Source organism: Gopherus flavomarginatus, chromosome 1 (assembly GCF_025201925.1).
Source record: "Gopherus flavomarginatus isolate rGopFla2 chromosome 1, rGopFla2.mat.asm, whole genome shotgun sequence".
NCBI lineage: Eukaryota > Metazoa > Chordata > Testudines > Testudinidae > Gopherus > Gopherus flavomarginatus.
The window spans coordinates 303,430,601-303,454,766 of NC_066617.1; the positions used below are offsets into that span (position 1 = coordinate 303,430,601).

General features: G+C 39.4%; 1 protein-coding gene across 4 annotated transcripts in view; it reads left to right on the forward strand.

Annotated features, from left to right (window-relative positions):
- The window catches only part of DIAPH3 (diaphanous related formin 3), a 555,175-nt gene that overhangs the window by 348,752 nt on the left and 182,257 nt on the right, over window positions 1–24,166 (forward strand). For all 4 annotated transcript variants that reach the window (XM_050947581.1, XM_050947589.1, XM_050947561.1 and 1 more), the window contains one exon: window positions 17,397–17,521. In XM_050947581.1, coding sequence (XP_050803538.1) covers window positions 17,397–17,521 — 125 coding nt within the window. The remainder of the gene's footprint in view (window positions 1–17,396; window positions 17,522–24,166) is intronic.

Here is a 24,166-nt window from a genome sequence, read left to right on the forward strand (position 1 = left end):
CATACCAAAGCTCAGATTCTACCCCACACCTCCCTGGGACACAGCATTGCAGCACCTCACAGACTAGATGCTGATGGGGGTGATGACCACAGACAGAACCTGCTCCACAAGAATTTAAAACATTCTGATTTGTAGTAGAAAGTACTCCACTGGACTGACTTACGCAGCAAAATAGAAGAGACTGTCTGGGGTATGCAGAAGCACCTGTTACCATTAGGGACCCCAGTAACCATTATTTTAGGTTACTTGCTGCCCTGATGCATTTGGGACTTTCTCTTCACTTCATGAGAGTCTACTTGGCAGCTGTTTTGGCTCGTCATCGTTTCACAGAGGATCTCACAGTCTCGCACCTCGCATTTAAGCCTCTTCACCAGAGCACAAATGGCTTCCATAGCTTACCTAAGAGGTGTTCCAATCTCAGAGATTTGTGGAACAGTTCACATATGTACCCTGCACAATTTGTTGATCGAGGGTTCCAGGTCTGACACCTGCTTTGGCAGAAATGTCCTACAATCATTGTTTCATTATTCTGAACACGCACCTTGTGGACATGAGCTCACTGCTTGTGGATTACCAGAAGTAGAATGCGTATGGACAGTCACTTTCCCTACAGTAACTTCGATCCACAATATAAAAATCTGAACAGAGTAGAAGGATTAGGCACTCCTGAGGGTAGGTTTCCTGAAACATAGGCCCTTCATAGATGTGGAGGTCTAGGACCTATGAGGAATTAGAAAACTTCTAGGTGGTTCCAAAACTTTGGAACTCCTAATAGGTAAGATTGCTGATCAGGATTTAATGGAAGATCTGTGGTTAAAACCTCTGCACTTCTTTTTGAAAATCTGAATAAGTGTACTTTGTGTAAATACAACTGGAGACACTCTGATGTTGGGTAAAGCATTCCCTTTCCTGGTTAGTACTATCCAAGAGATTTTGAGAAGTGGAAAGGCAATCTTTTGGATGATTCAGGATTTTGGATCTCTAATCTGAGGGACAATAACCTCTGGAGTTGCCAAAGTGCAAGAAATAAGTGATGCAGAGCAGAAGACAAAATTTTCACTCTGGTCATATTCCAAGCGCTCTCAACCCCACAGTCTAGGATTTGGAGATACCAGTTTCCAGGCAATAAAATCATGATTCTCAGTAACAATCTCAAGAGTATGGTGGAAAGGGGGAGAGGAGGCCTTTTCAAGGGCTTGAAGAGTCTGCCTGTGGATGACTCCCACAAAAACTCAGTTGGGGAAGCAGAAGAGATCCCTGAGTAGTGACTAGGAACAAGGTAGTTCTGTTCCAAATGCCCTCCTGCAGCTGATAGTAATAATCTTGCATTTGGTAGGTTACAGAGGGCATGGGAACACCTTTTGCTGGGATACTGCAGAGAGAAGAGCAGTTTACTTTAATAATGTGCCACCCAAAGTATCATTGAAAGGACAGGATTTGAAGGGTCCATCCCCCAGCCACCTGAGAGGTCTGAACAGGGGTAGAAATGAGAGTGCTGAACTTCTATGCCCTAGGTCTTTTTATCTGGTATGAATGAGGTCTACCTTATTCTGAAAGTACCAATGTATATTCAGGAGCTGACACTTGACAGTCATACAGACACATCATGCATAGAAGATGGAAAAGTCAATGTGTTATCAAAGGTTATTAATTATTTTCATTACAGTTCCAGTTTATCTGTGAAGTCATTAAACTAACTCCCATTTTGATTTCTTTTCTTTGTCAATATTAAAATTAAACAATACGTTAGAGCACAGAATCCAAGTGTGACAAAGCAGCTCTGGAAATCAAAAAGGTTTTGTTTGTTTTTTAATGGGAAGTCTGTAAACTCTCTTCTGTATTGTGCACATTGTCTAAGTGAAAGCTAATTTGCATCAGAGAGGCCTGTTAAGCTTGAAAAAAAATGAATGTGCGTTCCCTATAAGAACAACATGAAGGAACGTGCCAGTGGCTGATGTTTCTCAGATAACCTGTTTGGGTATCCTGCAAAAAATGATCTGAGAGTAGTGATCAGAATACTTCTTTTGCTTTGTGTAACAATAATCAGTCTATTGGCCATTGCTCTTATGTAGCTCATGATGTAAAACTTGGACAATGCAGGAGGGAGTTAAGGATTGGGTGGGAGGGGAGGAGAAAAAAAGCCCTATGGTAGCAGTCTGCTATTCCTTCTTCCAAAAAATGCTCACTCTTCGTATGCAGTGTTGCTTGCCTGATTAGAAAGCCTGTAGAGAACATGGAGTCCTTGAGAAAAAAATAATTAGACGTACTTGAGGCTGCTATGTATGTTACTATTCAGCTTTGTGTTTACTTGCTTAACTATGTCTTACGTAATATACAGTTGAAAGAACCTCCCCATTGTGTAAATGTCAATACACTTAATGGGCCCAGAGAGTCAAAGATGTTAACATTACCCTGCCACTGTGCAACACTAAATAGTTAAACAAGGTTTCTTGGGAGTTTTTAGTACAGAGACCTCAACCTGGTTAGTTCTATGGTAACAAGCACCATTCAACATCTTTTTAATTTTTATTAAAGAACAAATAGTTAAAGCATTTGAAATGTGAAGTACAAAGTAAGGATTTCATTTTATCAGTGTCACTTTGGGAAGAGAAAATGTTAGTTGAGATGGACTGGGGCAGTATAAGTCCCATCCTATTTCCTAGAAGACAAAACAAGACAGAAACACAGAAAACAGAAGGGCAAATGATAAGATACATACCGCATTCCTTCTATCCACCAAAGTAGTTATCTTGTCAAAGAAGGAAATCAAGCTGATTTGGCATGATACGTTTATGGTAAATTCATGCAGGCTGCTAGTGAGTACTCCTCCTTCCTCTAGATATTTGCAAATTGAATGTTTTATACCAGGGGTTGGCAACCTTTCAGAAGTGGTGTGCCGAGTCTTCATTTATTCACTCTGATTTAAGGTTTTGCGTGCCAGTAATAAATTTGAATGTTTTTAGAAGGTTTCTTTCTATAAGTCTATAATATATAACTAAACTATTGTTGTATGTAAAGTAAATACGGTTTTTAAAATGTTTTAGAAGCTTCATTTAAAATTAAATTAAAATGCAGAGCCCCCGGCCAGGTGGCCAGGACCTGGGGAGTGTGAGCGCCACTGAAAATCAGCTTGCGTGCCGCCTTCGGCACGTTTGCCATAGGTTGCCTACCCCTGTTTTATACATTTCTCTAGTAGCTTTCCAAGTATTGAAGTCAGACTGACTGGTCTGTAGTTCCCTGGCTTCTCTTTTTAAAAATGGCCACTATGTTAGCCCTTTTCCAGTCTCCTGGGACCTCTCCTGTCATCCATGAGTTTGCAAATATTACTGCCAGTGGCTCTGAGATTTCTTCAGCTAATTTCTTCAGTACCCTCAAGTGAATAGCATCAGGACCTGCTGATTTGAATTCATTCAAACCAGTCGGGAAGATTTCTTACATGTTCTTTACTTATCCCAATCTGCATCCCTTCCCCTTTATTGTCTAGGAGCAGTGCTCATGCAGGAAGCAACAGATCACAACTTCTATCCTGTCGTGTTTCTCAGCAAGAAACTGTCTGAGAGGGAAAGTCACTGGTCAGTCAGTGAAAAGGAATGCTATGCCATTGTGTACGCCCTGGAAAAGCTACGCCCATATGTTTGGGGACGGCGGTTCCAACTACAAACTGACCATGCTGCACTAAAGTGGCTTCATACTGCCAAGGGGAACAACAAGAAACTTCTTCGTTGGAGTTTAGCTCTCCAAGATTTTGATTTTGAAATTCAACACATCACAGGAGCTTCTAACAAAGTAGCTGATGCACTCTCCCGTGAGAGTTTCCCAGAATTCAGTAGTTAAAAAGTGTTCTTAAAATGTAGAAGTCTGTTAGTTATATACTTAGGAGTATATGTAAAGGTCTATGTGTTGTATTAATCTGTTTATTTTCAAGTTCTAGAAGGAAATCGCCGCCAGTGAGATTCCCCACTGTCTGCAATTTGGGTGGCGTGTCATAAACAGATAGCTAAGGGTTAATGTCTCTTTCACCTGAAGCACCTGACCAGAGGACCAATCAGGAAACCGGATTTTTTCAACTTTGGGTGGAGGGAATTGAGTGTCTGAGTCTTTTGTCTTTGTTTTCCGTCTGCCTGCTTTCTCTGAGCTTTGGAGAAGTAGTTCTACTTTCTAGTCTTCTGTTTCTAAGTGTAAGGACAAAGAGATCAGCTAGTAAGTTATATGGTTTCTTTTCTTTGGTATTTGCATGAATATAAGTGCTGGAGTGCTTTGATTTGTATTCTTTTGGAATAAGGCTGTTTATTCAATATTCTTTTAAGCAATTGACCCTGTGTTGTATCATCTTAATACAGAGAGAACATTTGTACTTATTTTTCTTTCTTTTTATATAAAGCTTTCTTTTAAGACCTGTTGGAGTTTTTCTTTACTTCAGGGAAATTGAGTCTGTACTCACCAGGGAATTGGTGGGAGGAAGAAATCAAGGGGAGATTTGTGTGTTGGATCGCTAGCCTGATTTTGCATTCCCTCTGGGGAAATAGGAAAGTACTTTTGTTTCCAGGATTGGGAACGGAGAGGGGGAGTCCCTCTGTGTAGTTTCACAGAGCTTGTGTCTGTGTATCTCTCCAGGAGCACCTGGAGGGGGGAAGGGAAAAAGGATTATTTCCCTTGGTTGTGAGACTCAAGGGATTTGGGTCTTGGGGTCCCCAGGGAAGGTTTTTCAGAGGGACCAGAGTGCCCCAAAACACTCTAATTTTTTGGGTGGTGGCAGCAGGTACCAGGTCCAAGCTGGTAGCTAAGCTTGGAGGTTTTCATGCTAACCCCCATATTTTGGACGCTAAGGTCCAAATCTGGGACTAAGGTTATGACAATCCCAATCAGCATCCCTTCCCCTTTATTGTCTATTGTAACTTCACTAGTTGTACGATCACATTTTTTTGTGAGAAGACTGAAGCAAAGTAGACATAGATCAGCTCTACCTTCCTGTCATCTTCCATTAGCAGCTCACCACTTCCATTGAGCGGCACACCCACACTGTCCTTGATCTTTTTTTCCTTTCTTTTTTTTTTTGTCTGACATATTTGAAGAACCCCTTCTTGTTGTCTTTAACATTCCTTTGCCAGTATAGTAAAGGTAGATTGGCCATTGAAAATGGTGAGAGAGAACTTTTAGAACATTAATCAGTTTTCAGGTGAATAACATGAGGAAAGTGGATGTAACTGAATTTTGAATGATGTTTAGTGGGTCTGGGCATTGTAGGGATTTGGAAAGGCTATTGCCATATGAGAGGTAAATGCAGATGCAGTTTCTATGTATGAAATGAGGTGCAGGAAACTGGCAGGGGAAGAAGTGTAGAACTGAGTCACTTCTTGGGGAAAGTTTGCAGAAGGCCAGTCAAAGTTTTACTGCTTTTGTAGGGAAACTTGTGAAGCTTATGTCATCTATTGTCACCAAAGCGGCTTGATGTGTATATATATTTAAACTACATATCATGGATAAAAACATAAGAAGGGCTATACTGAGCCAGACAAAGGTCCATCTAGCCCAGTATCCTGTCTTCCAACAGTGGTCAATGGCAAGTGACCCAGAGGGAATGAACAGAACAGGTAATCATCAAGTGATCCATTGCTTGTCACCCATTCCCAGCTTCAGGCAGATAGAGACCCATCCTAGTTAATATCCAGTGATAGACCTGTCCTCCATGAACTTACCTAGTTCTTTTTTGAAGCCTGTTATAGTCTTGTCCTTCCCAACATACTCTGGCTAGGACTTGCACAGGTTCTGCGCTATGTGAAAACAATACTTCCTTTTGCTTCCTTTTCTTTGTTTTAACCATACTGCCTATTAATTTAATTTGGTGACCCCCAAATTATGTGTTCATGTGTTATGAGGAGGAAATAACACTTCCTTATTTATTATTCTCCACACCAGTCATGATTGTATAGACTTCTATCATATCCCCACCTTAATTGTTTTTTTTCCAAGCTGAAAAGTCCCGATGTTATTAATTTCTCTTCACACGGAAGCTGTTCCATACCCCTAATAATTTTTGTTGCCCGTTTCTGAGTCTTTTCCAATTTCAATACATATTTTTTGAGGTAGATGCAGTATTCAAGATCTGAGCATACTATGGATTTATATAGAAGCAATATGATATTTTCTGTCTTTTTATCTATCCCTTTCTTAATGATTCCCAACATTCTGTTCACTTTTTTGACTGCTGTTGCACATTGAGGGGATGTTTTCAGAGAACTATCCACAATGACTTGTTGTTTTTTTTTTGAGTGGTAATAGCTAAATTAGATCCCACCATATTATATATATAGTTGGGATTATGTTTTCCAATGTGCATTACTTTGCATTTATCAACTTGAATTTCATGTGCCATTGTCTTGCCCAGTCACCCAGTTTTGTAAGATTCTTTTGTAGCTCTTCACAGTCTGCTTTGTACTTAACTATCTTGAGGAGTTTTATATTATGTGCAAATTTTGCCACCTCACTGTTACCCCTTTTCCCAGATCATTTATGAATATGTTTAATAGGACTCGTCCCAGTACAGACCCCTGGGAGACATCACTATTTACCTCTCTCCCTTCTGAAAACTGACCATATTTGCCTACCTTTCATTTCCTATCTTTTATCCAGTTACCAATTCATGAGAGGACCTTCCCTCTTATCCCATGATGGTTTACTTTGCTTAAGAGCTTTTGGTGAGGGAACTTGTCCAAAGACTTTCTGAAAATCTAAGTATACTATATCCACTGGATCCTCCTTGTCCACATGCTTGTTGACCCTCCCCTCTCAAAGAATTCTAGTAGATTGGTGAGATGTGATTTCAGTTTACAAAATCCATGTTGACTTTTCTGCAACAAATTTTTTTCAGCTATATGTCTGACAATTTTGTTCTTTACTATAGTTTCAACCAGCTTGCCTGGTCCTGAAGTCAGGCTTACCAACCTGTAATTGCCAAGATCACCTCTGGAGTCCTTTTTAAAAATTGATGTCACATTAGCCATCCTCCAGTCATTTGGTACAGAAGTTGATTTAAATGGTAGGTTACAAAGTAGTTAGTAGAGCTGCAATTTCACATTTGACTTCCTTCCGAACTCTTGGGTCTCTGTGGATCACAAATGATATCTGTTGATCACAGAGAATAAAGAAGAGTATCTTAATGTATGATTCTGAAAATTCAATCTAGAGTTTGTGAATGTAATTTTGCACTTGTGATTGTATATTGTTAAATATTAAACCTGATTCCAGATGGTTTAAAGGGTATTGTACAAAACTTTGTTGGCTTATATAATCAGTTCCTGCCTTGTAGACTTCAGCCACATCACTCTCGTGCTCTTATTTCCCCACTCCAGTTGGTCCAAAATGGTGCTGCCATTTTTTCTTCTCACCCAGTGATCTGATCCTGATACCTCTTTTCTTTTTAACCCCTCCACAGACTCCCCTTGTTTATCATGCAAAGATCAAATGTCTTTTCCTTACCCATAGGCATGACAACTCCATTCCAGCCTATATCTTGGAATGTATTATATTCACCAAACCCCTCAGTTATGCCCATTTTTGGAGCATAGATGCCTCACTAATTTTTCTTTCTCTCTCTTCTCCATACTTATTTCCATGCACTTTGTTTGCTAAGCCTTCACCCCTTTTCCTTGGTCATGTATCTCCTTTGTGAGTCACCTTTTCCAAAATTTACATAAGAAATGAGCCTGTACTTCTACAAAATACAAATAATAAAAAGAAAAAAAAACACACAAAACCCTGCTATCTAGCTCCCTCCTCCAGTGCGCCCTTCCTTCTTGAACTATTGGAATGTGCTTCTGTAAACACACACATGAATAACTTTATTCACCAAGTACTTCTATTTAACTGAATGTTAATACCCGCTTGAGTAAAATTACTAATATTTGTAAGTGTTCACAGAATCTGTACCACTAAAGTGTAAATTATTGGAGTAGGGACTATTTGTGTTATAGTACAGTGCCAAGAGCAGTGTGTTTGACTATATTAATAATTTAAAAAAATCTCCTTACCTTAAAATCTGGCTTAGTATATAAAAATGTTCAAGCTTGGATGTTATAAATAAGTTCTTCTTTCCATGTGTCTGTATGCATAATTGCCATTGACACTAGGCATTATTATGTAGAGGAAAACAAACCCCAGAGTGTATGTATCTGTCATGTAACGTTAGGTTTTTCAAAAGCTTTTAATAAAAAAAAAAAAAAAAAGCTTTGTTTCAACCTCTTGAATAAATCTGCATTTCATTAAGATTGCAAAATTATTTCTCCCCTTCATCGCTTTAAAAAAGAAACACATAAATGTGACAGATACATACAAAAGTAGAAAATGAAAATTTAAAGCTGGCAGTTTTCTTTTCTTTTCTTGATTAAAAAAAACAACATAAGAACATAGTTCAACATTTTAAAGCTGAGGTGCCTAAAGTAATGCACCTAAATGCATATTTAAACACCCAAATAAGTGGCCTGATTTTCAAGATTTTGAACATTCAGACCTTCCATTGAGTGGGGACACTATTAAAGTTTTGAAATAGGCAGCATGCAGCTAAACTGTTTTACAAATTATACTACAGTGAAGAATGCTATCATGTATTAGATTGCTCACACGTATATTTTTTTCAAGTGTTTCCTGGCTTAGGGCATGATGAACTGGGTTTCAGAGTTAGATATAACTCAAAATGGACTTTTTCTGCAACATTTAACCACTTTTTTATTGTGTACTTTTTGACCTTTTTCCTTTAAAGGTACAAAGATAGTGTTTACTTTCCACCTTTACTAAAGGAAGTCCTTCATGTACTCTTATCAAAGCTTCTTATATATCTAGTGGTCTTAGCCAAGCTTAGCACATGAAACAGTTCACTAAACCTAGGTGATTCCTATAGGTTAGGCAAATTTGCTTCTACTAATTAAGGAGATTCTACTGATCTCTTGACATTCCTAGTTTTGCCAACCCAGACAATTTAGAAGTTGTACAGCTCACTAAGTCTCTCTCTCTCTCTCAGATACAGATCAAATGGCTCTTTTTTTAAGAGAAGTCTCAAGTTTTCCTTCTTTTCAGAAGTAAGGTATCACTAGGAGTCATATTATAATGACAGATTTGCTGTGTGGTAGTGATCAAGGAAGATGGCATCCACCAGGAAAAAACATGTTTATTTCCATCTGTGCATCTGGGTTCACTGAAGGTTCAGTGTCTGTGGTCAAAGCAGGAAACTTCACTGCATGTCAATGCGCTGGAGCTTTGGGCAATCTACAATACCTGTCACACTTTCCTAGACTGCATCAAGGGTTCAGTCGTTCACATATTTACCAACCAGAGTGCCACAATGTATTATGTGAGAAGGCAAGGAGGAGCATATGCACTGCCAGCAGGCAATCAGATTGTGGCAGTTCTGCAATAGAATGAGTATCGCTCTCATGGCCAACCATTTGCCTGGGGTCCAGAATCATCTCGCAGACCATCTCAGCAGGATTTTTTACCTGATTCGTGAGTGCTCACTGAAGTCCAGCATTCTTTGAGTCATCTTTGCAATGGCATCCCAGTGATCACCCTGTTCACTGCAAGGGACAGCAGAAAGTGTTATCTGTACTGCTTCTGAGGGGGCCTCAGTCCAGGCTCCCTGACTGGTACCTTTCACCTCAGCTAGCAACCAGCTCTTCTGTTTGCTTTTCTTCTGATCCTGATCATTTCATAGGTTATCCTCAAGCTGAAAGCTGGTTAAGCCAAGCTCATCCTCATTGCCACAGCATGGCTGAGGCAGTGTTGGTTTTCCCACACCTTCTCACATTATCGATTCAGCTTCCCATACCCCTTCCTCTCCATCCTGACCTGCTCATGCAGAATCATGGTCACACTTAGCACCCCGTGGTCAGGTCCCTGTATTTCACTGCATAGCTGTTTTGTGGTGAATAAAAAGGAAGAACGATGTTCAGTGGCCATTTGACAGGTCCTACTCAATAGTAGAACACGCTTTACCACAATGGACTCATTAGCAAAATGGAAGCAGTTTTCAGTGTGATCATTGGCCCATGGAGTTCAGCCAACACTTTCTTATATCCAGGACATCTTGGAGTATTTTCTACATCTTTAGTATTAGGCCTTACAGTTAGCTTGATGAGGGTGCGTCTAACAGCAATCTCAGCCTTTCATCCACCCATTCATGTAAGATCAGTGTTTTCCAATGCCATGGTAGCAAGATCCTTAAAAGGAATTCTTCATCTCCATCTGCCAGTGCAGAAATCAGCTCCCTTGGAGGACCTTAAATCAGCCTTGATGGCTCTAATGGGACCTCTGTTTGAGCCTCTGGCATCCTGTTCCGTTCCTCTCCTGTGTCAAAAACCTGCCTGCCTCATGGCACTGACCTCTTCAAGGAGAGTGTGGAAGTCACAGCTTTGATGGCAGAGCCTCCTTATACACAGCAACAAAGAGTCCTGTGGCACCTTATAGACTAACAGACGTATTAGAGCATAAGCTTTCGTGGGTGAATACCCACTTCATCAGTATGTGACATGCATCTGACGACATAAGTATTCACTCATGAAAGCTTATGCTCCAATACATCTATTAGTCTATAAGGTGCCATGGGACTCTTTGTCGCTTTTTACAGATCCAGACTAACATGGCTACCCCTCTGATCCTTATACACAGTTTTTCAAAGACAGTGATATTGTGGCCTCACCTAACATTCTTCATTTGAATCTGGCAGTGTATTTGCCTGTTTTTTTTCCTAAAGCTGTGTTCATACTCAGCGAAGCAGTATCTTCATGCATTGAACTTCACATGATGTCTCACCTTTTGATCTGAACAAGACTAAACCCTGTCAGACTTTGTCTTGTCTATTTGTGTCATATGCAGACTGTATGAAGGGGCAGTCAGTCCCCTCACAGATAATCTCTAAGGGAATAAATTCCTACATCAACACTGCATACGAAACAGCTTCGGCTACGCCCCCTGAACAGGTATACGGCCGTTCTAGGGGAGAACAAGCTACATCAATGCATTTTGAAGCGATGTCTCAGTATTGGACATTTGCTGGGCTGCCAGCCATTTGTCGATACATATGTTTGCGAACAATCTGGCCATTATTATGGCATCCAGAGTAGATGCAAACAGGGAAGGTATTCCTGCAGTCCTTGTTTAAACAGACTCTGAGCCCCACCTCCTCTGGATATTGCATGTGAGTTACCTAAGTGAAATACATGGCTGCTAGGTTGATTGTACTTCTCTAAATTGAAAACCAGAGGCATGGGACTGGCCCGAGCCACCTGGCACCGCTGCTCAGCCGCCCACCCCAGGATGTTCCTCTGTGCCCCCAATTGAGAAAAGTAGCGACGAGGGGAAGAGGAATGGGTATGGGATGATATCTGGGCAGTAAAGCAGGACTATGAACAAAGAGAGGGATAGTATGAAATTGTAGAAAAAATTAGTCTATGGTTCTGATCCAACTCCTATTAAAGTCAATGGGAAATCTTGCAATGATTTCAGTGGGCATTTGATCAGGCCATATAATAGCTGGGAAAATGCAATAGAATTGCTTCAGGGTCCCAAGAAGCCCTTCAGACACTACAGAATTGTATTTGTGCAATTCACCAAATAATGGCAAAAGTTTCTATATGCCTCCAAGGCAATAATAAAAGAGTAGAAGATACATTATTTATAGTGGTCAAAAGGAGACAAAAGTTGAGAATCAGATATCCAGAAATACAAAAGATAATTTTAAATGTAATAGAAACTAATTGCTGAGAGGCCAATCAGGCAATGGGATAATCTGCCATAAGGAAATCTGCAATGTGCTGTTATAAAATGTATGCAAGGAAAAAATGGATTTTGCAGGTTAGATGTTCTTCTACATATGCAGCAGTTGTACAAGGAGGTCACTTCTGCTGTAAAGCATACAAAACATATTCTTACTGAAGGATTAAAAACAAAACAAAACTGTTACTTATTTTGAAAGTAATAAACAGCTGAAAATCATTCCTTGGACCTAGGAGGCTATTTTGAAAATCATTTGGTGGCAAAAAAAAGTTCTCTCTCTCTCTCTCTTCCTCCCCCCTGCCCCAGCGAGTTGTCATTTATGCCCTGTGTAACCACACTTTCAGAAATTAACAGACTAAGCAAAGAAGCTTTTTGAAAATTTTAGTATTTGAGACAAGAAGCTCTCTGCCAAAGTTTGAGAACAGATTGAAATATTTGTATTTCACAATTTATATGATTTAATATTTTTGCAGTTAACATATACATCATTGAACAATCAATGATATTTTGGGAAATATATAGCAGTATAGAGTGTACCTATATATACGCAGAAATATAATTACACCGTTCAATGCTGAACCTAAACTCCAAACAGGAAAAGTGTACTTTTTGTGCAAGTTAGCTAAGTCCCCATTTTCACATATTTCACTATGTGCGGTAATTTGATATTGAACTACATGCATGGAGATTGATTTTGAAACTTTTTGAACTCAAATCTTTGTATGTACACTTGTCCATCTGCTTCTAAATAGTCTTCTGACATTGAGAGTTAATTTAGAAAAGTCTGCAAAAGTTAATCTTACAGGGAGTTTTAGAATGAACGTTAAATTGGAAAGTTTATCTAGTTAAATTCTGTATAAAAATGTTTAGTGGCTAAACCACAGTACTGAGAACCAAAAACTCTTGATTACTTAATGTCAATTTGTACTCACCCTGGCAAGTCATTTTCACTGCTCTGTTTCTACAGCTGTAAAATGGTGGGGATAACGCTACTTGTTCCTGACACACAGGGATATGGTGATGAATTAATTAAGTTAATGTTTGTACAGTGTTTTCAATATATAATGGACTGTGTCAGAGCAGAGTATTATTACTCTTTTCAGATAAGAAAGCTAACTTAAATACTTGTATTGTGGATATACAATAAAGAAATGTAGAGTAAACATAAAAGGTATCTTAGTGCTAATAACAGAAATCATTACATTTTGTTTATGAAACTAAAGGTTCTGTTTCACTTTTAAACACTCAGCGAACAAATAATGATGCTTTGCCATTTCAGGGTATAAAACAAAGAGCCTTTTATTATATCTAACCCTTGAGGTTACCATTTACAGCACCATTTTTTAACTAATAATTTTAAAATATGATAGTGTAAGGAATCACTCTATTTGTAACTGAAAAATCCACTTCACAGAATTTTTTTTCCATCTTCTTATAGAATCAGACCTTTAATATTGAGAAAATGGCGGGTAAGTTAAAAAGTGAACACATTAAATGGCAGTTAAAATGTTAAGACTGTGCTTTATTACAGCAGTCCTGAACTTCTCCAGAATAGCAGAGAAATGTTTCAAATACACTGTGGAAATAACGTTCTCATTTCCCCTTGCTCTGTCCGAATAATTTAGGTGTACATGCTCATCACTTACTGAGAACCAACCATGTGCTAGGTGCTCAACAAATGAAGTGGAAGCCACAGAGCTTTTCTCAAGAGATATATAGTATAAATTAGATAGTACTGTTCAAATATAGAATATATAAGTTGAAGGATCAATTTTCAAGTGGTGTAGTTTGATTTTTTTAAAAGTTGCTGTATACATTCTATAAGTGGTTGGTTATTGTTGAAAGGTACTGAGCCGTAAGCAGTGACTTGAGTGAGGAGAGAAGTATGACATAATTTGGTGGACAAAAGAGGGAGAGGAGGGAGCTCTACAAGTAGGGAGGAGGAAAGACTCAAATGGGCTATTCACAATGGAATCTTAAGAGGAGCTTTAGGTGACAGAAAGGGAGTGGGAGTAAATGACACAGGGAAAGTTGGTTGTGAAGATTTAAAATTCCTTGAAGTTGAAAAAGCATAAACTGAATGTGGAAGGTAAGGGCAAACCACCGCAGGGTTCACAGGAGTGACATTGTAAGAGCTTTGGGAGATGAAGATTTTAGAAACAACATTTGGTGTAAGTCAGGGTTGGCAACCTCTGGCATGCGTGCTGAAGGCAGCACGTGAGCTGATTTTCAGTGGCACTCATACTGCCCGGGCCCTGGCCACCAGTCCGGGCGGGGCTCTGCATTTTAATTTAATTTTAAATGAAGCTGCTTAAACATTTTAAAAACCTTCTTTACTTTACATACAACAATAGTTTAGTTATATATTATAGACTTATGGAAAGACACCTTCTGAAAACATTAAAATGTATTACTGGCACGTGAAACCTTAAATTAGAGTGAATAAATGAAGACTCAGCACACCACTTCTGAAAGGTTGCCGACCCCTGGTTTAGGTAGTGGTAGACTGAGATAAAGAGCGGGAAAGCCAGAAAAGAACACAGTCCCCTTGTTGTCCCTGAGGAAAAAGATTATCCTAGCAGGAAGTGAAAGTGAATTCTGTTTTGGCAGGCTCTTCCCTCTAATGTGCTCAGTGAGTCACTTTTATCCAACCAGCTCTTATCATGTTGCTGCTAATGGACATCTCAGTCCATGTGGGGTGTTTTTTCATATCTTTTTGGGTTCTTTGTCCCCGTCATTGTCTTGGAGCTCTAGACTATCTGTCAGGCAACAGCTGGTTTTTTTTAATTATTAGTATTAATTCCTTTGTCATTCTAAGATAAGTCTTCTCAATAGTTCTGCAGCTATATTTTACTTCAAATACCTAGTGTGCTCTGTTTTCCTGTACTATGTCAATAATATATTTTGGCATTCTCTGAATTATTCTGTGTGCTATTTTATTTATTTCCAGTATTCATGAGCTAGAAGAGGTGAATGCAGTACCAGGTTGGCAGAATTAATTTCACGTGTCATCAGTGGTCTCTTACACTACATGTTGGATTCCATTTTTCTAAAATGTGGTTGTCTAAAAAGAAGCTTGGTTTCTAGGGATCAGTCCAAATATCTTGTTTTGTTTCGGAGAAGGAAGTGATCATATGAGGGAGATTTTCACTCTTTCTTCAGCCCCTTTATGGCACATAAGAGTCAAAATGGTGTAACAGGTCCTGAAAACCCATGTAACCCTCTGGGGTACAATTTCCCCTGGCAAAGGAATTGTGGTAGACAAAACATATGACTGCCTCCAGAGGTCACATTTGCAAGCTGCAGCATGAGATGTGTGCCAGAGGCAGGTGGGAAGGGCATGCCCATAGTGCTGCAGAGATTGCAAGCAGTCCTCTACTTAATAGGGAACCCCTGGAAGGACACCCTCTGCTTACCCTCCAGTCTGTATTGTCAGTGGGCTGTCCAGACCCTGGAACAGTCCGGGATTCAAAGGGAGCAAAATTGGCTTTAGTTCTGGGCTGCATATTCTTTGGTCTTGAATACATAGCACAGAATCTGACCCTATATTTTCACTCCATATAATGCTTTTGTAGGAGAGATGTTTCCATTCACACCTTTCCTCCCTTTCTATTTCCCATCCCCTCACTAAATTCAACAAAGTCCTGAGAAAGATAAGTCATGATATATCAGAATAATTCAAATTAGCTCCTGCTTGGATTTGTTCGTGGTTTGGGAGGGTCACCTAAATCTGGCCAGAGGAATTTCTCTGCATCATATCAAATATTGCTTTCCTAGGAGATGATTACTTGGATTGGTCTGTTTCACTATGTGTCTATCTCTGAAGGCCTGCATTCTTCTGCTATACATAACTATAACATGGCATTTAACTATGGACTTATTATATTCCTGCTTCTAAAATTTGTGAAGAGACAGAGCTTAATTCATGTGCATGTCAGCATTATTACTGAGGCCTGGTCTGCACTAGGAAATTAGATTGGTATAACTACATTACTCAGGGGTGTGAAAAATCCATACTCCTCTGCGACATGTTTAAACCCTGATGTAGATAGCCCTAGGTTGATGGGAGAGTTCTCCTGTCAACCTAGCTACTGGATCCCAGGGAGGCGGAGTACCTGTGATGACTGGAGAAGCCCTCCCATTGGCATAGGTACTCTCTTCACTGAAGCGCTTTATGTGTAGCAGCAGTTTGTGTGTAGATATACACTTAGCAGAGCTGTAGTCTCTCTAACTACCCATATTAATCAGCTTATCTACTGGTGATCATTACTTAGTAGTCACTAAGATGAAGATGTGTGGTGATAATTCATGAGTGAGACTATGCCACTTTTTATGAAAGCATATGCAACCAGTGAATGTGTCACACATTCTGAACACTTCTGGGTATTATGAACCGTTCTCAGTCCATTCATCTCTGCATTCGACTCCATTGTTGAAATGCTGACCTCACTGAGATCAATGGCAAAATTCACATTGACTTCTGTAGGCTCAAAATTTCACCCCAAAAACGGCATAGGTAAAATGTATGTGAAATTCTAAAAAGTATAGTAAGTAATTTTAGGTTTTGTAATTAATATAACAAGCTGATAATGAAAAACTCTACAATGTCAATATTTCCAGACTAATATTAAAGTATATTATTTATAAATATTTTATTATTTTTATGAAGAACATTTTAATGTTGACTGAAGTTTACTTACCTCTTGTGTGTGATGTGATAACCATATCCTTGATTGCACAAATTCATATGAGCCCAGGATATGATTTACCAAGCTGTCAGGAACTATCCTCATTTCTGTACTGACATTTTTAATTAAATATTTCAAATGTAAACTAGAGTGCCAGACAACTGAAAGGTAATTCACGTTTTGTTCCTGATAAAGTAAAACTTACGCATGTTTTCTCTCTCTCTCTCTCTCCTCGTTTCATCCTTCTGAACTTTCTCCCAAACACTCTGTTATTCTCTTCTGATTGGCAGGGTACTTTCCCTCAGAATAACAAATGTGTGTTAGTTTACATCATGCTTCAGATCTGAACTGAGGGAAACAATGGGTCAGAAATTTGGGTTGTTATTTAAAGGAAATTCTCTTCCAGCTCTTTAATAGCCCTATTTTCTCTATATTTGGGGATTTGAATTCTCTTTTCTCTCCTTGTTTCATATAAATATTAGTAGGGGTTTTTTTCTTCAGAATTGTGAAGCTGAGGCAAGCAACTTTATTGCAGGGAAATGTCTTGAACTTTCTTACTATAATCATTAATCAGAGATTGCTATTTTCACAGTACAGGTAATTTAAAAATAAACTTTTGTTTTTAATGCAAAACCCTGCTTTTGGATTGGCTGACACCCATTAAGAACCAATCAGAAGGTACAGCTTTGCATACTGCATGGTTGAGGAAAAAATGCAGTGATTATTTAAAATGGATACAACCAATCACAGTGAGGAAATTGTGTAATTAAGAAAAAAATAAATAGTATACAAAGAACTAGTATCCCTGCCCTGTGATTATCTGATACAATTCCATTTCAGAATTAGATGTGTGGTATTGGTATAACAAAAATCTTTTACAAATAGGCATTTCTTACTAGTTTTCCTTTTATGAGCTGTTGAGAGAATGAATATATTATATTTTAGTCTCAGCAGAAAACCTGGAGAAGAACCTGAAGCAGATGGAAAGGCAGCTTCAACAGCTTGAGAAGGATTTGAAGATCTTTCCCCCTCCTGATGATATCCATGACAAGTTTGTGACAAAGATGTCTATATCCTTTTGACAGCTAAATATCTTAGGAGGGCTTGCCTAATGTTTACTTAACACTTCAAATTTATTTGTATAACCTTTGTCTAGTTTGCAGCATTCACATTTGACTCTCAAAGACTAAGTATGCAGAAAAATAAAAAAATTGACCAGTAATGCATACTATGAAAATATTGCCTAATGGCAATGATTCTGAATTTTGTACATGGAAAACATGGAAACTTTTTTTTTACTGAGTGAAAGGGTGAATGTATTACAATAAGAGTATTAAAAACTACTTTTATAAAGAGAGTTCTAAGCCATGTATCATTTCACCTTGAATATAGAACACAGAAATAGGAGGGTTGTATATTCCCATTGGGATTCTGTCCACTTTTGAATAGGTGGCCTGCAAAGTTTTTCAAGTTCATTGATAGTCTCAGCTTATGAAACTCATCATCCACGAAGACAGCTTCTGCCTCTTTTTATTTTTTTGACAAAACTCCGTGTTTTCATGTTTTTTATATAAAAGTAATGGCTCTGATTTTTCCTCTTCCCCTTAGGCAAAAACTTGGCTCTATTAGTGGATCCATTTCTTCCTACCTGCTGGTGTCCAGGTTTTATTACATATATCTTATCTCTATGGCTGCTCTCTTTGCCTCCCTTCCAAGTGCTTTCTTTGCCATAAGGGAGACAGCTGGCAAGAAAGCAGGAGGAGTAAGGAAGAGAAAGAGGAGACTACTTTCAATCACAACAGCAACCCCTTGCAGCCCAAGTACAAAAATTCAGGAGAAGCACCTTTTGCACTCCTAATTTCCTCTTCTGAGTTAGGGGTAAATAATCCTAGTGAAACCCTTATGTCTTCCGATCCTCTCCCCCACACTAAGTAGTAGCAAGGAAACAGAACAGAATGTCATTTTTCTTCTTCGAGTGTTTGCTTATGTCGATCCCTTCTAGATGTGTGCTTGCCCACATGCAGTCAGTGGAGATTTTTGCCTTAGCAGTATATATAGGGTCAGCTGTAGTGCCCTCTTGAGTGCCACGCTCATGCATTGATATATTAGGTGCTGCTGACCCTATACCCTCTCACTTCCTTCTTACCACCCGTGATCATTGATCAGAGCATCTTGTCTTGCATCACAAGAGCGTTAGTGATTCTTAGTCAGTTGTTCTGTCTCCTTTGTTGTAAGTTGATAGATTCTTAGTTTGATCTTTAGTGTTAGAGTAGTTGTTTAGGAGTTAGAGTCCTGGCTAGGACTTCGCCTCAGAGTAGGGCATGCCCTGTTCCCCAGGCTTTAAGCCATGTTCATTGTGCAGGCAGCACTGAAGAAAAAGGGGGCTTCAGGCAAAAGACCTGCGTTGGGCCACGTGCCCACCCCAGATCTGCTCAGGTGTACCATTGCAGTTGGACCATCTAGTCCAGCCAGGGACGTGCCTCCAACTCCTGGGAGCGGCAGAGGGTCCTAGCCCTTAGTAGGGTCATCTGTGCCTGAAGCGGACCTGGCGGCTAAAGAGCAAGTAGACTGACCAGCACCGCAAATGCCAAGCCAGGTGATGGACCCAGCCAAGAGCCCGGCATCTATGGGCAAGCCACTTATGGGACCGCCCCCTAAAGCGGCAGAATATTCCTTATCCCCGGACCGCAGGTGCCGGTCCCCATCACGGACTCAGACCCTGGCACCATGACCTCAGTCCCTGATTAGAAGACCCAGGTCCCTGACACCAATGTCTCTACCTGCAAAGCATGGGATACCTGAGTTGTGACGTCAATCCTTGTACCCATGGCACTGTCGGGCCTCCCGTCAGAGTTCGCTATGACACAGATCACCATTGCCAAGGCAGTCCCCCCCTCCACTCCCAGTGCAGGATTGTTCCTGGTTGTGGCACCGATTGCCGAGGGTCAGTTGACAGACTGAGGCATCTATGGCGCTGCCCTTGTCACCAGAAGGGCAGTGATTTGAGCCTGAAGTGGAGTTCAGCCCCTCGCCTATAGAAGTTGAATCACCACCAGCCTGCAAGACCAGTGTGACTCCTGCGGCAGCAGTGCGGAGGCATGGGGCAATGGCCCACTCAGTACTGGAACCCATGGGATATACCTGTTATGCTGGTCCCATATTCGTACCATTCCTCCCAGGCTGCATTGGACAAGTTGCAGCCAGCACCTAAGTTGGAGCACAGTGCTGAATCCAATGTAGGGGCAACACAGTGGACCCCGACACCCAAGAATCCGTCCCCAAATGAGCAAGGGGAAGCCGCCCCTTCCCTCTGCTGTGCAGCCATCTTTGTTGTCGCTGGACAAAGTGGTTGCAGGCCCCACCCCTCACCCCCCGACGAATTCAAGGAGCATCAGGCCCTGCTCAGAAGAATGGCTACCAGCCTGAACTTGGAGGTCAAGAAGCTAGCGGAGGAGTCCAACAACCTCTTTAATGTTATATCCTCCTCCACCCACAGCTGACCCTATGGACACCGCTAAGGCAAAAATCTCTGCTGACTCTGCATGTTGGCATATCTTGAAGAACAACAGTTACGAAAAGGTAGGTAACCGTTTTTTTGTCACACCATTATGTAAAAGTTCATTCAGAGGCTCAAGGGCAAAACAGAAAGCATTGCAAGGCTCCTCTGTTCAGCCATTCACTTTAAACTGATAGAGGATGGGAAGTATTTGTTTCCATCTGAAAAACTCTCATTAGTTGGAAGTTTCTGTTAAAGTGATAAACACTGAAATAGTTAACTGTGTTGACAGTTCTAACATCGTGTTTATGCTTTTGAGTTAACCATGGAGATAAGTGGTGTAGTTTGCACCTTCAAAGAGCTACTGTTTCAGTATCTGAAGACTCAAGGGATAACACTGCTTTCATTCCCATTCTGAAGAGTGTCCCTCACAGCGACAAGAGCAAGAATAATTTTAAGTTAGAAGTTAATGTACTGAAATGTTTTGTTAGAGGTGCTGGCTTTATGTAACAAATGGGTTTGGTGTTAGATACTTGTAGTGGATAGGGAATATGTGAAATATACAATGTGGCAAGAGGAAAACAAGCAATCAGAATGTGAGAATTATTGAGGAAACAATTAGGGAAATGGGGGAGGTTTTATATTTGTAAAACCTTTTCCTAGCAAATTTTAGATGGCATAGAATAGAAAATAGGATTTTATATAGCTCCCATTATTGTGGTGGCTGAGCTCCTGAGAATAGACAAGCATGTGATGAAGTAGAATCATGCTACTTTTCTTTGGGTGGATTAGTATTGGTTATTCTTATCAAGGATTTATTTTAATGTATTTTGATACATTTTTGTTGCATTATGAATATTTGATGTCAGTATATTCAAAAGCATTATCCTAGAGACCACTAATAATTTAGACACCAATGCGATTTTTGCTACTCTGAAAAGCAATTAAAATACTATATTTTAATAGGAGTGTCATATTCTTTTATTCCCTTAAGTCAGGAGTTGGCAACCTCTGGCATGCAGCTTGCCAGAGTAAGCACCCTGGCTGGCCAGGCCAGTTTGTTTACCTGCCGTGTCGGCAGGTTCAGCCGATCGTGGCTCCCACTTGCCGTGATTCGCCGTTCCAGGCCAATGGAGGCTGCAGGAAGTGGTGCAGGCGAGGGATGTGCTGACTGCGGCTTCCTGCCGCCCCCATTGGCCTGGGACGGCAAACTGCAGCCAGTGGGAGCTGCGATCAGCCGAACCTGCCGACGTGGTAGGTAAACAAACTGGCCCGACCCGCCAGAGCCGCATACCAGAGGTTACTGATCCCTGCCCTAAGTCATATATATTGTGGGCTGTTTTAATCTTGTTTGACATTAGAATAAGTTTGTTGGTACAGAACGTGTCATGATCATTTTTTCCAATTATTTTCCCATATTAGAATATCCAAATGTGACATTTTAACTGTTGTTTTGATCAGTAAACACTATTAACTGAAGTAGTTATCCTCACCAATAACTCTCCCTGTAGACAGGCAGTAATTTAGGAACAGTAGACTTGCATATTGGTTTCTGGTAATGCCTGTGAGCACACTAATTAAAGAAGCTCACTTTCAGGAAAACAGGAGCCACAATAAATTACTAAAGCAAAGGATACTTGATGTAAAGGTTAGATAATCCTACGGAGCATGATGAAGTTTGGACCTATCTTTACTTTTATTTCTATGGCAGAGGAAGTTGAATGATGCTGATGTCCTGAAAGGTATGCTGCTCATAAAAAGCAGCCAGCAGGTAATCTGAAACAGGAAGGATGGTGCTTTGTTGGAAACAATTATTCATCCTGAGTACAATTATGCTCCATGAACAAGTCAGCTATTACATCCTGTCGCTAAATATCACAACCTAGAAGCCTCTAATGAACTGATTAGCATTCTTGTTTCTCTTGCAAGTCAGATATGTGCACAGTTGGTGCACTTTATTATTGACAAAGTCTATAATTATAAATATTCCACTTATATATTGGATTGTGCTAGTTTGCTGCTCATTTTACGTATATTAGTTTAAAAGCAATTACAATAATTTATTAAAATGGTTTGTTTGTTTAATTAGGAATGTCAAAGAAGTCAGACTTAGAATATTAAATCCATTCATGCATATGCTAGGAAAAAGGAAGACTGAGCAAACTATTCTTTTATATTCAAAATAGAGATTATATGGATTTGTAAAGAAGATTTTAAATAAATACTTGGTTTATTTAATTATTTTAACTAGTTTAAATAATTAAATCCTTCTAATTTTGTATTTGTGGAAGGTTATTAGATTAAGACTTTGTATTATGGATATATATTTCAGATATTTAATTCATTAACAATAACCTTTAAAATATTAAATTATTGTGTTGAACTTTTTAATCAATACTATCTTCTGGGTTAGTTTTATAAAAATGCACAATTAGCTATTTAAATGAGCAAATAATTTTAGATCACAGCTTAGTGAACAGCAATTTGTGGTTTTAAATGGGTATTTATGGGTAAATTTGTGGGTAAGTATGCAGGTAAATATGCAAGTTAGAACACAGGTATATTATTTCTTGATATGGGACTGTTACATGGTTTGGTATTCGGACGTATAAAATTTTTGTTGCATACTTTAGGAAAGAATGCATATGTGAGGCAGTAAAGTTATGTTGCTTGCTTTGCATGTTTATGCATTTGTCGTGGCATTATCATACATGGATAGACACTAGAGCTGGATGAGTAATGGAAAAAAGCTTGAAAATATTGCCGAATTCATCAGATAAATTCTTTGACAAATTAATTGATAAATCCTGGTAGGTACACCTTTAGAAAGCATAGAGTTTGCATTCATTTTGTGCAACATTATGTAACAAATATGAAAGATTCTATGTCATGCAATATTGGGCGTTGCAACTGCGTATCCCATAGCTTCCTATGTTTCTTTGGCCTGGTCCACACGACGCTGTTAAACCGATTTTAACAGCGTTAAATCGATTTAACGCTGCACCCGTCCACACTACACTGCTCTTTATATCGATTTAAAGGGCTCTTTAAATCGATTTCTGTATTCCTACAAAACGAGAGTAACGCTAAAATCGATATTACTATATCGATTTAGGGTTAGTGTGGACGCAAATCGACGTTATTGGCCTCATTCTTTTACAGTAGCTACCCACAGTGCACCGCTCCAGAAATTGATGCTAGCCTCGGACCACGGATGCACACCACCGAATTAATGTGCCTAGTGTGGATGCGCACAATCGACTTTATAATATCTGTTTTATAAAATCGGTTTAAGCTAATTCGAATTTATCCTGTAGTATAGACGTACCCTTTATCACCTGAACCATGAATGGTTTCATTGGCTTAAGCAGAAAAACCTCGTTACTTAAACTCTCAATTTTAGTATAGGGACAATCTCTCAAACCTATAGAATTTTGCAAACTGGAATTGTGTGCCCATACTATGTAAGGTATGTAAGTAGATTGTGTACCATTAGTATATACAGGTAAGGTTATGATTGACTGGAATAAAATCAGTTTACCCAGAAACTTATGAAGATGTATTCACTATAGTATAGATTTGGATCTTTTTTCACTTTGTGCAGGGTAACAGCTCTGGACCATTGTTCTGTGTGTGTGTGTGTGTGTGTGTGTGTGAGAGAGAGAGAGAGAGATGTCGGTATAAACTGATACAATCTATATAGTGGTTAAAAAATGAAGAGGGTTGAGGGAAGGCATTATATATCAAAAGTGTTGACAGTGCCGGTGAACTGCCAGACAGTGAGAAATACAGTTAGGACACAAATAGACACCTGGATACAAATAGAAATGACAAGATTAAGAGGAAACTAATCTGAAAAAATTCTGGGCTAACACTGAGTGTAGAAATCTACAAGATATGATACTATAAGAAAGATAGGGTATAAAACAAACTTTAATTGCTTACTGATTACCAGTACCATCTTTTATAGATTTCTTTTAATTTTGATTGCTTAACTAATGAAAAGGACTTGAACGTTAAATTTAGTTTAATAGAATTTTATTAAATACCCTTAACAATCACACCTAATAGTTTAGGATATAAGAAGACACAAATAATATTTGACTATGGTTTGGTCAACATAAACTAGAAAACCGACCGACTCTGGGCAACTAAGGCAACGGGGTGATACCGGAACAGGAAGAATCCAAAGCTAAAGCACAAGACAGTTTAGTCAGTT